Source organism: Gymnoscopelus microlampas, assembly GCF_963454915.1.
Source record: "Gymnoscopelus microlampas genome assembly, chromosome: 21".
Classification (NCBI taxonomy): Eukaryota; Metazoa; Chordata; class Actinopteri; order Myctophiformes; family Myctophidae; genus Gymnoscopelus; species Gymnoscopelus microlampas.
This window is the reverse complement of record NC_139958.1, coordinates 44,752,353-44,767,112: the sequence shown is the minus strand read 5'-3', so window position 1 is coordinate 44,767,112 and position 14,760 is coordinate 44,752,353. Positions and strand designations below refer to the sequence as shown.

Below are 14,760 nucleotides of genomic sequence, written 5' to 3'. Positions count from 1 at the left end.
AGTCGTGAATATTTGAATATATATATTTTTTTAATCGAACATTTTGTAACTCAAAACTTTGAGTTACTGGGGGTCCCTGGAACAAAGATATTTTACAAATGTTTGCTTAAAAAAATGTAATTATACATTTAAAGATGTATACTTTTATGTATATTTTATGTATACTTTTGCTGGTGATGTAATTCATTATTTGGGAGCAGGTGTGTTAATAGTATAAACATTTTAAATGGCTTTCATATCGTCGCCTTGCTAAACTAATGGCCTAAGTCATTTTTTAAAAAGTTTTTCAGGAAAAATAAAAAACTGATCCAAAACAAAACTATGTGATATTTCTTAATCATTTCACCCAAAATGTTTATAACAAATTATGACTATTTAAATAGAAATAACACTGTCTGTCAGTTATGTAACATAAGAGATTTAAATAGGTTTAAATAGGATTACATCTGACTTAGGCCAAAAAAAAAAGCAAAACAATTTAGGCCACAATTACAAAATGGACTAAATCAGTAAATCATTTGGCTTAAGTCACAAAACCATGTGACTTAAGCCAAAAAAAAGGCCTGTTTTTTAGCCCAAGTCACAAATAGGGGAACGGCATGATCCTTTTCATTTAGGAGTTGGGCGATTTTACCAGAGGTGGCCAGTGTCATGAGGAGCTGACTTAGGCAAAAATATATTTTTATATATATAAGTCCTCGATGCCTAGAGAATCCCCGAAAAGAGGACACTAGCCTCTTGGAGATTCTCAAAATATACTTAAAGAAAATTCATCAAGATATGTAACAAAATGCCTCTAAGATAATAATATTATTATCTCTAGAATGTAGTAATAATAATAATGTAAATAATAGAATAAAACCATCAAAAACATGTTTTTATTCAATGTGAAAGAGCTCCGTGCTCCGTGCTCCAGCTATGAGCTTGTATATCTGCTATTTTTGAATAGCCAAAGAAACCTAAAGTGACAGACGCGTTCCAGGTCTAAATGGGTTAAAACCAGTGCCTTTCACAACGGGTGTGTCCGGACATATGCTCTGAGAATCTACATGACCAGAGAGCAACTGTGCATATTATGTATAATACAGAGTTCACGGGTTCGTTCGGAAATCTCCGAGAGTTTCTCAGTGAGTATTTCCGAACACAATCGGAGAACTTACATTGTAACAACGTATGCTTAACCACTTAACCCTCATATGGGTAACCGGAGTCCCTCAGGGCTCAATACTAGTATATATTTGGTTTTCTGTTATTGTGGGGAAAGCTTTCGCTGAAAATAGCCGATCGACAAGCTTTTCGATCTGCTATTTTCAGCTGGGGTTTAAGTGGTTAATTGTCGGTGGTACAGTACATGCTAATCAAAAACCCAGACATTGTAGGAATTTATTTTAAAAACAAAACAAACAAAAAAATGGTTCTGTTTTTTATGTCCCAAAAAGAGGACGTGTCCTGGTAAAAGAGGATGTTTGGTCATGTTTGGTGCATTTGAAATAGGATACCAGGTAAACATCTAACTTAGCATCTGTCTAAACAACATGCTATCTAAATAACCTTCTGGGCCTATATATTGTCACACCCCTGCTTCGGTTGAGGGTAGTAGGCCTACGTAACCTTTTACCACAACTGGACATAACCAAAAGATGGCAAGACACACAGCTCAGCAGAGTTTAACATGCTTATTTTCCAAAAGTGTTAAGAAAATGTCTGGCAAGAACAAAGGAGACCATCAACCATCTCCTTGGAGATACAACAGCTACTGAGTCACCCAGTAGACAGCAGCATACTGACGGTAAGACACTAGCTCACCCCTTTTATAGCACATGGCTCCTCCCACCAGATAGACCAAATAATGACGATTTAAAAAAGAGTTTGTCCATCCTGTTCTTTAGAAATAAATCAACATAAACAGACAGTTATTCAAATGTAAAAATATTATGGTATGACCAATGTCCTTTGTCCATTGTCGCTCTGTGACACATTCAAACCCTTGTCTACAGACAAGGAGTTGTTTTGGGCCAATAGACCCCAATCAGTGGTTGGCTATAGGTGTTCAGCACTTGAGCAGGAAACCGGGTTCATATCCGGGTAGAAGAGGACAGTTACATACTGTAGTGCTGCTTTAAACAAAACAATATCACTTACCCTATCTTTACGGCCAGTATAAACGCTAATGACATGCAAGGTTGATGGGTTCAAAATTGGAAGAAAAAAAGGAATACAAATATAACTGGCTTTAAAAAAAAAAGAACCTTCCCAAACATTTCAGCTGACGTATCACGTGTTTCATGTAGTGAGTGGGCTTCATGAACATGGGACTACACAGTAGTGAAACGTTTCTTCCACACCATTCTTGTTCTTGTTGTTATCTCTGAGCACATCTAAACTCCCACCTAATGTCATGTGGGAGTTCTGACCGCTCCAGACCGCTCTGGACAACCGCTAGCTTGCACAACGTCTTTAAACTAGGACTTAAATCTAAGATATACAGGTCTTCAAATCCCATGGTGTCACATTCACCTCCAAAGAGGATGGTGCGATCTCCCACCATGCAACAGACCGTCCCATATCTCCCAGACGGGTGATTCCCCTTGGGCTCCACCTTCTTCCAGGAGAAGCTCTCTGGATTGAATTTCCACAGATCGCTGAAGGTCACGTGCTCCCAGGTGCGGCCACCGAATATGTACAGCTCTCCCTTGTAGGCGAAGGCTGAATGATCTGTGCGTCCTACTGGATGAAGCTGTGCAGAAGGCATGCTCAGCCAGCAGTTGGTCTCTGTGTCAAACACTCTGATGTTGCTGTAGCAGCCTTCTTTTGTGCTATAATTCTCTTGATTCCGGCAGCCCCCGAATACAAACATCTTTGTCCCGATGACTGTGGCAGAGTGAAATTCTGAAACAGGCGGTGCAGTGCCTCCGGTGTTAATTAAAGACCAGACCATTGTGGCGGTGTCCAACTTGTATATGTCAGTGTATGGAATGAAGTCATTCCATACACTGTTCAATTGATACCATGTTCCATTGATATACATAACCTTCCCCAAGACACAGGCTGAATGGCCCTTCATCTCATGTGGAACAGCCCCAGAAATTGTAGGCTTATACCATCTGTGGGTTTCGACATTAAATGCATAAAGCTCGTTGGAGTACGTCCATGTGTTTGTATACCCGCCCCAGATGTAGATGATATCTCCTATGAGCACAGCTGTGTGGTAGCAGCGCATGGAGGGAACCTCAAGTACAGGTTGTCCTCTTCCAGTTGTCACTGGGGGCAGTTTCCTCCAGCGCAAAGATAACGCGTTGAAGATGTGCACGTCGATCTGACCCGTGGTCAGATCCCCTCCAGAAAACTCTTTCCCTCCACAGGATAACTCCCATCCTCCAAAGGAGAACACCCTGTCCCCCACCGCCACGGCTGCATGGAAGGATCTGTGTGGACCTCCTTCCAGATGCTCAACCCACTGGGACATTTCACGGACCGCCGCCACCATGGATCAAAGTAGATTCATTGAGTCTTGCTCTGTATATCTGTCTGGATTCTTTCCTGACAGTTATAAGGATGAAAAAAACCTTTTTCAAATCAGTGCGTGAAGGCTATCCTCCTCTTTTTGACCGGATCACTTTGACGAATGGAGAGCTATTTTGCGCACTTCCCCTTATATTGTATATTGTGATGTCACAATATCCTATATTAAAATTGGCTTAAGGGAGGACCGGCCGGCCGGCCGGCCGGCGTGTGGTCCTCTGACGTCGCATTCGTGTCACATGACTCAGCCATAACCATATAAGGAGTTACCAATGCAGCTAAGCCCAAATGTCGAGTGTGTTGGCGCAAACACATCAGTCAGCTCCATATATGGGCACAAAAGGGGGCATGCCCAGGGACTGATAGATACAGAGATTTCCATATTTGGGCATATCAGCATGCCCATACTGTACATGGGCATATACTGATGACATCAGGGACCTCCATAAATGGGCATAAAAGGGACAAGGACTGACAGATACAGAGATCTCCCTATGGGCATATCGGTCGGATTGGCGGTGCAAGGTAGGTGTGTGTGTGAGTGCCGCGTACCTCTTGTACAAAAATAATTAACTGGGTGAATCAAGGGTTAGAAAAATGTTACATTCTCGTTGCGAATGATGTCCGTTGGGAACTAGGGGTGTGCCGATACACTAATTTCACGAAACGATACGATACGATATTTGGCTCACAACTTCGATACGATTTCGATACGATACGATACGCACTTTTTTTATTATGAAAATATATGGAGGAGAAAAAAAGAAAATGCAAACAAATAATTCTGTTTTTGCATTATTCAGACATGCAAACTTGTAGCTTTTCAGCTACAATAGCCGTTTTGAAACCAAATAGTATGACACCTGACCCGAAAAAAAACCATGTTGTCACTCTTTTCACTTCGGGGCCGTTTGCATGCCTGATTATTATGATTGTAAAAAAAAAAAAAAAAAAAAAAAAAAACGATATTTTTTTTTTCCAAAACGATACATATCGTCGCGAAAACGTATCGCGATATATCGCGGGACGATATATCGGCACACCCCTATTGGGAACACATCCGGTTATACAATACCTGCCTGCCTGCCTGCCTGCCTGCCTGTCTGCCTGCCCGCCCGTCCGTCCGTCCGTCCGTCCGTCCGTCCGTCTGTCTGTCTGTGTCTCTTTTATGCCCATGGAGATCTCTGTATCTGTCTATGTATATAATAACAAGCAACAATATTTCTTTCCGTGTTCGGAGGAGGAAGGATGGGCCACACACACACACACACACACACACACACCATATTTAGTCCACCCCAGGGACATAACTAATGACAGCACCGATGACATCACCCAGTGTATAAAAGACAGGATGTTGTTGTTATTCTTTAGAAACGGACGAAGCTCGCACTCTATTAGCCCCGTAGAGGAGGATCACTTAACTGATGACCGTTGCTGTTTATACTGAATAGTTTTAAACCCTTTTTAAACGTTTTATCCATTGGTTTATTTCAGGATGAACACGTTTGTATCGAGGGCAAACGAGCTGGGGGCGTGCGTTCTGTGGGCGTTGGTGGCCTTGACTCTGGCCTGCGTCCTCGCGACGGCATTCAAAGACAGACGCGCTGCGGCAGTGGACGTTCGCGTGACCCGGGTCCTGGTGAAGGACCTCAGGGACTACGGGGGGACCGGTGACCTGGCGTTCGTCGCGTTCGACCTCACGGCCGACTTCCGGCCCGTCTTCGACTGGAACGTCAAGCAGCTGTACGTCTACGTGTGCGCGGAGTACGCGACGTCGAGTAACGCCGTGAACCAGGTGGTCCTGTGGGATAAGATCCTGCTTCGAGGCGACGGGGACGCTCAACTCCGCCTGAAAGACGTGGACTTGAAATACCCCTTCTTGGACGACGGGAACGGCCTGAGGGCCAACGAGAACGTGAAGCTGACGCTGTCCTGGAACGTGGTCCCCCTCGTTGGAGCGCTCCCCCTAGTGGCCGGAGATGGACACATCAGTGTACCGTTCCCCGATACGTACGAGACCGTCAAGGTTTATTAGGTGTTTGGCGACTGGTTCTCAACCTGGTGGTCCGGGGACCATCAGGGTTCCAAATGGACCCTTAGGGGTCTGTAACTCTGAGAGTGTACAAATGGAACCAATAGAGCACCAAAGTCTGACGGAATTTACTCATCCTACCTGGGTCGCGGTTTATAGACTGTACAACTGTATTGTGGACCACAATTCTTATATGAGACGATTTTAAGACGACCCGATGTTATTCTCCATAGAGAAATTACCTCCACGACCCAGGGATGAACGAGTGGCGTCAGGACTTCAGTACTCTATTATAGGCCTTTACAGGTCTGTAACTCTGAGAGTGTACAAATGGAACCAAATTGACTCTAACGGGTCTGTGACTCTGAAAGTGTACGAATGGAACCAAATTGACCCTTTACGGATCTGTAACTCTGAGGGTGCACACATGATGAAGTAGAATGAGGGTGTCAGAGGTAAAACTGGTACAAATGGGGGTCCGTAGCCTATCAATGCATATCAAATTGGGAGTCCTTGAGATTCAAAAAGTTGAGAATCACTGTTTTAGGCAGGCCAACACATCCAGGTATGCACAATCCAAGACAGATGCACATGAACACATACTAAGAGACACAGACCTTCTTTTTTTTTATCAGACAGGACAGTTCGGCTTCAGCTTCACCCAGCTGATGGCTGCTCAGATGGGTCATAATGAGTTGGGGATTACGTGGCTTGCTCATTGACACTGAGCAGTCTGGGAATTAAACCGGTGACTTTCGGATTACAAGTGTCTCCAATGACTCATTTACAGACTTTGTGAAAACAACAACAGCCAGGGAATATACGTAATGAGGTCACCCACAAGTCTGTATGGCAATCAGTTCAAAAGTTACATATAAAAAAATGAAAACTCTACCTCGCAAGTCGGCTATTGTCCCTTGTTTAGCGGCGAAACATGGAAGTTTGCCGCTTCGCCACGGTCACGCCGTCTTCCGAACGGGTGCAGTACGTTAGTCCGACAGCGCATTCCTCCGACAGCGCAGTGCTCCGACATTAAACAGTAAACCCGAACCAAATCCGCACCCTAACCCTAACCGCACGCGGATGCCACATAGTCGGAGAAAAGGTCTGTCGGATTAACGCATGCCTCCCCTTCCGAACACTTTTCACCGTTAAGGTCTTTTGTGTACACTGAGCGAGTATGAGGTGAATCTGACCATCCTCCTAGGAGGAGTATGACCCGTGAAAATAGCATAAGATGCACTAGAACGGCAGTATAAATTCAAGATGGCTGACTTCCTGTTGGGTTAAAGTCACAGCTCTAAGATACTTTTTTTCTAAGTCAGAACATTATACAGGTTCTTACCAATTTGTATGGTGATTGGTGAAACCTTATGGGGCTTCAACTTTGAAATTGTGTAGGGCGCACTGTTGAGTCTTTGCGCCTCTCCCCTTTTTGAGGGGATGACCCTGGAATGGCATCATGACTGTCGCACCACGCACTAAACATGTACAATCTGGTCTGATAAGCTGCGTTAGTAGCAGGGGCCCTGGCATTCTGCAACATATGCACGACACCGTCAAGGAGCCCCAAATCTGACCACCTACACCTCTCGACCGTCGGGTCGGTCAGGCTGAGTGCTGGGGACCATCCCCCCTAGCCGCAGGGCGGCCTCGTCCAGCCTGGGGGCCTCTGCGCCGTGGACGGCGTTGTTGGGAGCCCCTCCCCAGCCTCTGTGGCTACCAGGATTTCCTCTGGCTGCCGGGCTCCCCTAGGAGCAGGCCCAGGCCGCGAAGCCATGAACTGCTGCAGAGTCTCTCTATCTTTACGCAGTTTCATCGTTTGTTGCAGTAATGTCTCCATCCCCGGCCCAAAGGTAACACCTGGCATAAGGGGGAGGTCAATGAAGGGCTTCTGGACTGACAAAGGCAACTCTGTCTGTGACAGCCAAGGGTGGCGTCGCGATTAGCCCGTGCCAGTTCTGTCTGCCTGCCCAGCATGGTATAAATCAAGCCACGCATGCAAAATAGACCCTATCCTCAATGAGACCTGCAGGATAGTGACTGGGTGTGTGACAGGGTCAAAGCAGGGGGTGAAACCATTTTGTAACATTTTTTATTGATGATGAAAAACCTGTATTATGCACTTAAAAACATCATTCTCTTAAATGTATTTCTGCACTGCATGTTTTATGGTTGACAATGTATTTCCCCCCGGTCCCCGAGCCACTTGACATTGGACTCCCCTATAGGCTGCGTGACATTGACCTTGTGACTCCAGACGGCCAATGTCCCCAGGTCACGCTGGTGGCAGAGCAAATGAGGGCGGAGTAGGGTGTGGCCGCCACAAATACAAAAGTAGGCGCGGGCCATTCGAACAGGAGAGAGACAGGCATACAGGGCAGTGTGGAAGTGACAGCCAGAAGGGACGGTTGTGCACAGGAGGAGCAGACATACCACGGAGCAGAGGTGGGGAATACAGTGATCGCGGCACGTACCAAGCCACCAGCAGCGGACGGTGAGCAGACAGCGCAGTAGCAGCAGAGACGGGGAGGACAGACAGACGAACCAAGGAACGGAGGAGAGGTCCAGTGGCGATAACGTTGCGCGCTTCACACCCTCAAAGCCAGACGTACAGTCTGGCGGGCGAGTAAGTGTCCTTCTATGCAACGTTACCTTTATAAACCCACGGTCCTAAACCTCATATGTGAAATATACCTGAACAGATGAACTGGTTCTAGTTTCTATGATTGCAGGCAATACGCACGAAGACAAGAAGAGACAGTGATTCCTGGCCTAAACCCCCGCTCCAGTTAAACCCCATATAAGGACATTCCCACCTTTTGCATTGAACCGTGATGAGTATATGACATATAGCAATTGAATTGGCACTTGGCACTTTACTGCTTCAGTAATAGTTGGCACTTTAACGCTAAATTCATTATTTATTTGCTATAGTTTGCACAAGCCCTGTCTGTTTTTAGTGTTTGGTGATTGTCTGTATTCCTGTATTTTAGTTAGTTAGTGGGCGCATTAGGAGGTTGAGGTTTTAGAATTAGTGTTATATTTTGTTTATGCTTTTCAATATTTTATGGCTTATAGACGCCACTGTTTTAGCTTAATAAAATCCGTTACCTTTTTATACAAACCTGTGTCCGTCCAATTCTCTTGTGGGATGTTGCAAAGTGTTGTTCTTACCTGGGCAAAACTGAACCTGTGAATAGCCTAAGACATTGTTATAGAGGACCCTACCTCTTAAATAAAAGGGTGGCGTAGTCTTGCAGTAGAATCACCATTATTATCCTCACAATAATTACGCAACCCGCACTTTATTGTGCACTCTATATTTTATTGTTGTGAGCTTAAATGTGGATGATAAATTACTTATTGGAAAAGGTCAGCATTCTGAAAAGAAGTGGCAAAGTTACATGTGACAGCCTGGCCACCGTCACATATTTGGCATAGCGCGGCAGGACTGGGTAGAGAACAACACAAACAAATCCCTAAGAGAAATTGTACTGATATTTTGCTGTTTTGCTGCTTTTTGTTTTTGTTTTTGGGAAAAGTAATGATGATGATGCCAGTGTATCCAGGGGCCCCGTGGTTACCCAAATTTTCGGGCACAGAAGGTGAGGAGAAATATAGAGATTGGAAAGAACAGATTAAAGGATTATTGGGCACTCAAGAATTGACGGAAGAGAAAAAAGTTGCTTTTGTAGTGCAAACCCTTACGGAAGAAGCTAAACGACAAATTAGTGTGATTGACAGGGAAGACCGAAACACAGTGGCTAAAGTTTTCAAATGTCTAGATAACCTATATAAATCATCTATCTCTGCTTCCCAAGCTCGTGCCTTGTTTTATGGCTGTGCGCAGCGCGCAGGCGAAAATGTGCAGGCTTATATTCTGAGGCTTAGGGAGTTGTTCTGCGGGCTGCGGCGGCTCGACCCAGACACCGCTCCCTCCGATGCCATTCTGCGAGAGCAGTTGCTTGTGGGGCTGTCTGAAGGCCCTCTGGGCCAAGCCTTGAGAATATATGCCCGTCGAAACCCCACCGAAGACTTCGCAGCTCTAAAAGACGAGGCCTTCCTACTAGACACCGAACATAGACGAGAAGGAGCTACTGACATCTTGTGCCATGCTGTTAAACCTGTCTCTATCCCACACACCTCACAGGAACCTGAATGGAGAGAAAAACTGAAACAGGAGATTATGGCGGACGTCAAATCACAAATGCAGGGGTTTACGCAGGAGCTGATGAAGGAGATTCGACCGCTCCTTCGACCCGACACCACCGATCCACGAACCCGCGCTTCACCCCCACCTGAACGACGCCGGGCGCCTTACCAACGCAACGAGTGGGATGAGGGAGGTAGGCCGATATGTAGGAACTGTAGGCAGTCCGGGCACATTGCCCGGTTTTGTAAATCCGACTCCAACCATTTAAACTAGCACACCCTGTCGCCGAGGTCCGGGGGACAGGGGTACAGCGCACACTCGCCAGATCAAGGGCTAATGATGTATTTATCGGAGATTGTCCGACAATTGGGATCACCATGGGAGGAGTCCAATTAAGGGGGTTACTGGATACTGGGTCACAAGTTACTTTAATGCAGCAGAGCTTATTTGAGAAAAGATTCTCGCACCTGACATTGGGGAACGAACCCCTTGTATTTAAATTACGCGCCGCTAACGGTCTTGACTTACCTTATACTGGCTATGCCATATTGGACCTAGAACTGGAAGGAAGGAAGATACCAGGGAGAGGGGTCGTAATTGTTAAAGATGAACATTGTACGCAGCCACTGATTATTGGGATGAATGTCGTGAACGCTGTATGGCATGCCCTCTTTAAACGGCCTGGGAGGCCTGTGTCCTCATGTCAGCAGGGAAGGACGCTGTGGAAGGACGCATTCGCCACCTGTAGGAGGGTGGAGGCAGTGACGAATGGAGATGGGTCCATAGGTTACGTATGGCCTGTCGGCCGGCGGAGGATTCGAATCCCCGCGCAGAGTGAAGTGATGATCTGGGGCCGCGCTTGGAGAGGACCAAAAGGAGCGGACTACGAGGCCTTGATGGAAGCCTTGCCAGATGGAAAGGATTTGGGAGTGGCCCGTGCCCTCGTCACGGTGCGCCACGGACGCGTTCCCATACGAGTATGTAATCCACACGCCTATAGTCTGGTCCTGGACCGCCACCAGAAACTGGGGAGGCTGTACCCAGTAGAAGAAGCCGATGTCCGAGGCGGCAGGGACCTGAGCCTGTCCCTGGGGACCGACGGAGAGGTGGAAGTGGCCGTAATTAGTGTGGAGGATGATGGACCACCGAAGACCCTGCCAGAAGAGATGGAGGTGTTGACGGAGCGTGATGACCTGCCGGAGGCGCAGAAAAAGGAGCTGCACGAGATGTTATGCAGGTGGAAGAAGGTGTTCGCCATCCATGATGAAGACTTCGGACAGACGGATGCCGTGCAGCACCAGATACCGACCGGAGACGCTGCGCCCATACGAGAGAGGCACCGGCCGCTGGTTAAGAAGAAGGATGGCAGCTGGAGGTTCTGTGTTGACTACAGAAAGCTGAACGCCGTGACGCACAAGGATGCCTTCCCCCTACCCCGAATAGAAGAGACGCTCACCAGCCTGACGAAAGCGCAGTGGTTCTCCACGTTGGACCTGGCCAGTGGCTACTGGCAAGTAGGAATGGATCCCCGGGACCGGGAGAAGACCGCCTTTACGACCCCCCTGGGGCTATTCGAATTTCAGCGTATGCCGTTTGGGCTGTGTAATGCCCCCGCGACCTTTCAGAGACTGATGCAGCAGTGTTTGAGTGGTCAGGTGACGGAATCCTTGCTAGTGTATCTTGATGACATTATAGTATATTCACCTGACTTCTCTTCTCACCTACAGCACCTCGAGCTCGTATTCCAGCGCCTGTGGAGACATGGACTGAAGCTGCGGTTAGACAAATGCAAACTTCTGCGGAGGGAAGTGAAGTTCCTGGGCCATGTAGTAGACCAAGAGGGAGTGCGACCTGATCCGGAGAAAGTGGCAGCGGTGCGAGACTGGACACCCCCCTCTACGGTCCGCGAGGTCCGCGCTTTTCTAGGTTTAGCGGGCTACTATAGGCGTTTCGTGTCCTCTTTTGCCGCCATGGCACGGCCCTTAAACAACCTATTGATAGGAATCCAGAACGATGTAAAATCACACCAGTGTAAAGTAGAGTGGACTTTAGAGTGCCAGCGGGCGTTTGATGCGTTAAAGAGTGCCCTCACACAAGCTCCGGTGTTAGCCTATGCCGATTATACCAAGCCTTTCGTGGTTTACACCGATGCAAGTGGCCGTGGATTGGGGGCGGTTTTAGCGCAGGTCCAAGATGGTCATGAACGTGTAATAGCGTATGCGAGCCGTAGTTTACACCCAACTGAGCAAAACGATGCGAACTACAGCTCCTTCAAACTGGAGCTTTTGGCCCTTAAGTGGGCCGTGACCGAGAAGTTTAAAGATTACCTCACTGGCGCGCAGTTCACTATATTCACGGATAATAACCCCGTTGCGCATCTCCAAACGGCTAGATTGGGAGCTGTGGAACAACGGTGGGCTGCTCAGCTTGCGTCCTTCACGTTCGACATTAAGTACCGACCGGGCAAAAACAACGCAAACGCTGACGCCCTATCGCGGTTCCCAATACAGCCTGTAGACGTGGCGGCTGTACAGCTGACACCAGCAGCGAGGGAGGATGAGTGGAGAGAGACGCAGGATCGGGATCCAGATGTGCGCGTAGTGAAGAGGTGTGTGGAACGAGGGAGAGCTCCTAATATGGTGGAGAGGAAGAATTGGACTAGAGGAGCGCGGCAACTGTTACGCCAGTGGAACAAATTGATCATACAAAATCATGTGTTATATAGGAAAGTGACCGATCCCTATACCAAAGAACAATACTCACAGATCATTTGTCCAGGTTCACGCAGAGAGGAGGTGTGGAAAGGGATCCACGCGGCCGCGGCGCATGCTGGGTTGGAGAGGACCTTGGCCCAGCTGCGGCGTCGGTTCTATTGGCCAGGCATGGAGGGAGCGGTGCGTCAGTTACAACAGGGTTGTGTCGCCTGCAGCCTGCAGAGGAACAGGTCAGAGCCCCGGGCCCCCTTACAACCCTTTGAAGTCTCATATCCCTTAGAAGTAATAGCTATTGATTTCCTCACGCTAGGTAGGCCTGCTGATGCGTGGCAGAATATTCTGGTGGCTACTGACTTATTCACCCGGTTTAGTTGGGCTATTGCCACCCGTGACCAGACTGCGCAAACCACTGTCCGCGCGTTATGGACGCACATCATCCAGCCGTTCGGGTGCCCGGCCCGGTTCCACTCGGATCGAGGCCCCAACTTCGAGTCCGAGTTAATGCACCATTTATGTCAGACTTATGGTATTGCAAAAAGTCGCACCACTCCGTACCACCCGGCTGGGAACGGTGCGGTGGAACGGTTTAATCAGACGTTATTGAACATGTTACGCTCGCTAGACACTGATAAACAGGGAAGATGGAATGAGCACTTGCCCGAACTAGTTCACGCATATAACAACACGATCCACAGCGCTACGGGTTATGCCCCCGCTTATTTGATGTTTGGCCGACACTTGAGGCGCCCTGTAGATGTCCAGTTAGGGGTGCAGACGGCGCAAAATCGCATGGAGGTGGGTGGTTGGGTACGGGACCACCAGCAGCGAATGGCGACCGCCTATAGGACAGCAGGGGAGAGGATGGAGGAAGCAGCGACGAGGAGAAAACAGGTTTATGACCGTAGGGCCGGTATTACGCCGTTATTACCAGGAGAACGAGTGTGGATTAGGAATCGGAAGAGGGACGGGCAGGGGAAATTGAGTACGTGGTGGGACCCCGAGCCTTACGCAGTGATGGAACAGGTGGGAGCTACGGGGTTGGTGTACCGAGTTAGACCCGAGAAGGGGGGGCGAGAAAAGACCATACATAGAAATGCGTTGAAAGTGTGTGTAGCCCCCAGGTCGCCCCACGAGGACCCCCCAGCTGTAGTGCAGCCCGAGCAGGTAGAAGCAACAACGCCGCAGTACTATGGGTTTTTCTCCGTCCCGAGAGCACCAGACGAGCCACGGCGCTCGGGAAGAGCAAATATAGGCCAGCCACCCCAGAGGTATGGACATGATTAGGGACAGTTGCAGGGACTGGCAACGGAAAAGTGGGGGGGGATGTGACAGGGTCAAAGCAGGGGGTGAAACCATTTTGTAACATTTTTTATTGATGATGAAAAACCTGTATTATGCACTTAAAAACATCATTCTCTTAAATGTATTTCTGCACTGCATGTTTTATGGTTGACAATGTATTTCCCCCCGGTCCCCGAGCCACTTGACATTGGACTCCCCTATAGGCTGCGTGACATTGACCTTGTGACTCCAGACGGCCAATGTCCCCAGGTCACGCTGGTGGCAGAGCAAATGAGGGCGGAGTAGGGTGTGGCCGCCACAAATACAAAAGTAGGCGCGGGCCATTCGAACAGGAGAGAGACAGGCATACAGGGCAGTGTGGAAGTGACAGCCAGAAGGGACGGTTGTGCACAGGAGGAGCAGACATACCACGGAGCAGAGGTGGGGAATACAGTGATCGCGGCACGTACCAAGCCACCAGCAGCGGACGGTGAGCAGACGGCGCAGTAGCAGCAGAGACGGGGAGGACAGACAGACGAACCAAGGAACGGAGGAGAGGTCCAGTGGCGATAACGTTGCGCGCTTCACACCCTCAAAGCCAGACGTACAGTCTGGCGGGCGAGTAAGTGTCCTTCTATGCAACGTTACCTTTATAAACCCACGGTCCTAAACCTCATATGTGAAATATACCTGAACAGATGAACTGGTTCTAGTTTCTATGATTGCAGGCAATACGCACGAAGACAAGAAGAGACAGTGATTCCTGGCCTAAACCCCCGCTCCAGTTAAACCCCATATAAGGACATTCCCACCTTTTGCATTGAACCGTGATGAGTATATGACATATAGCAATTGAATTGGCACTTGGCACTTTACTGCTTCAGTAATAGTTGGCACTTTAACGCTAAATTCATTATTTATTTGCTATAGTTTGCACAAGCCCTGTCTGTTTTTAGTGTTTGGTGATTGTCTGTATTCCTGTATTTTAGTTAGTTAGTGGGCGCATTAGGAGGTTGAGGTTTTAGAATTAGTGTTATATTTTGTTTATGCTT

The 14,760-nt window shown here is 48.0% G+C and overlaps 2 protein-coding genes across 2 annotated transcripts in view; both read left to right on the top strand.

The window, feature by feature from the left end:
• LOC311037002 (secretory carrier-associated membrane protein 1-like) overlaps window positions 1-14,760 on the top strand; it is a 302,700-nt gene that overhangs the window by 87,722 nt on the left and 200,218 nt on the right. The gene's annotated exons all lie outside the window — the stretch shown is intronic.
• Window positions 5,021-5,560, top strand: LOC311038032 (signal peptidase complex subunit 3-like; the record flags this gene model as incomplete). Its single annotated transcript, XM_084047327.1, has 1 exon — window positions 5,021-5,560. The coding sequence occupies one exon, from the start codon at window positions 5,021-5,023 to the stop codon at window positions 5,558-5,560; it is 540 nt and encodes a 179-aa protein (XP_083903453.1).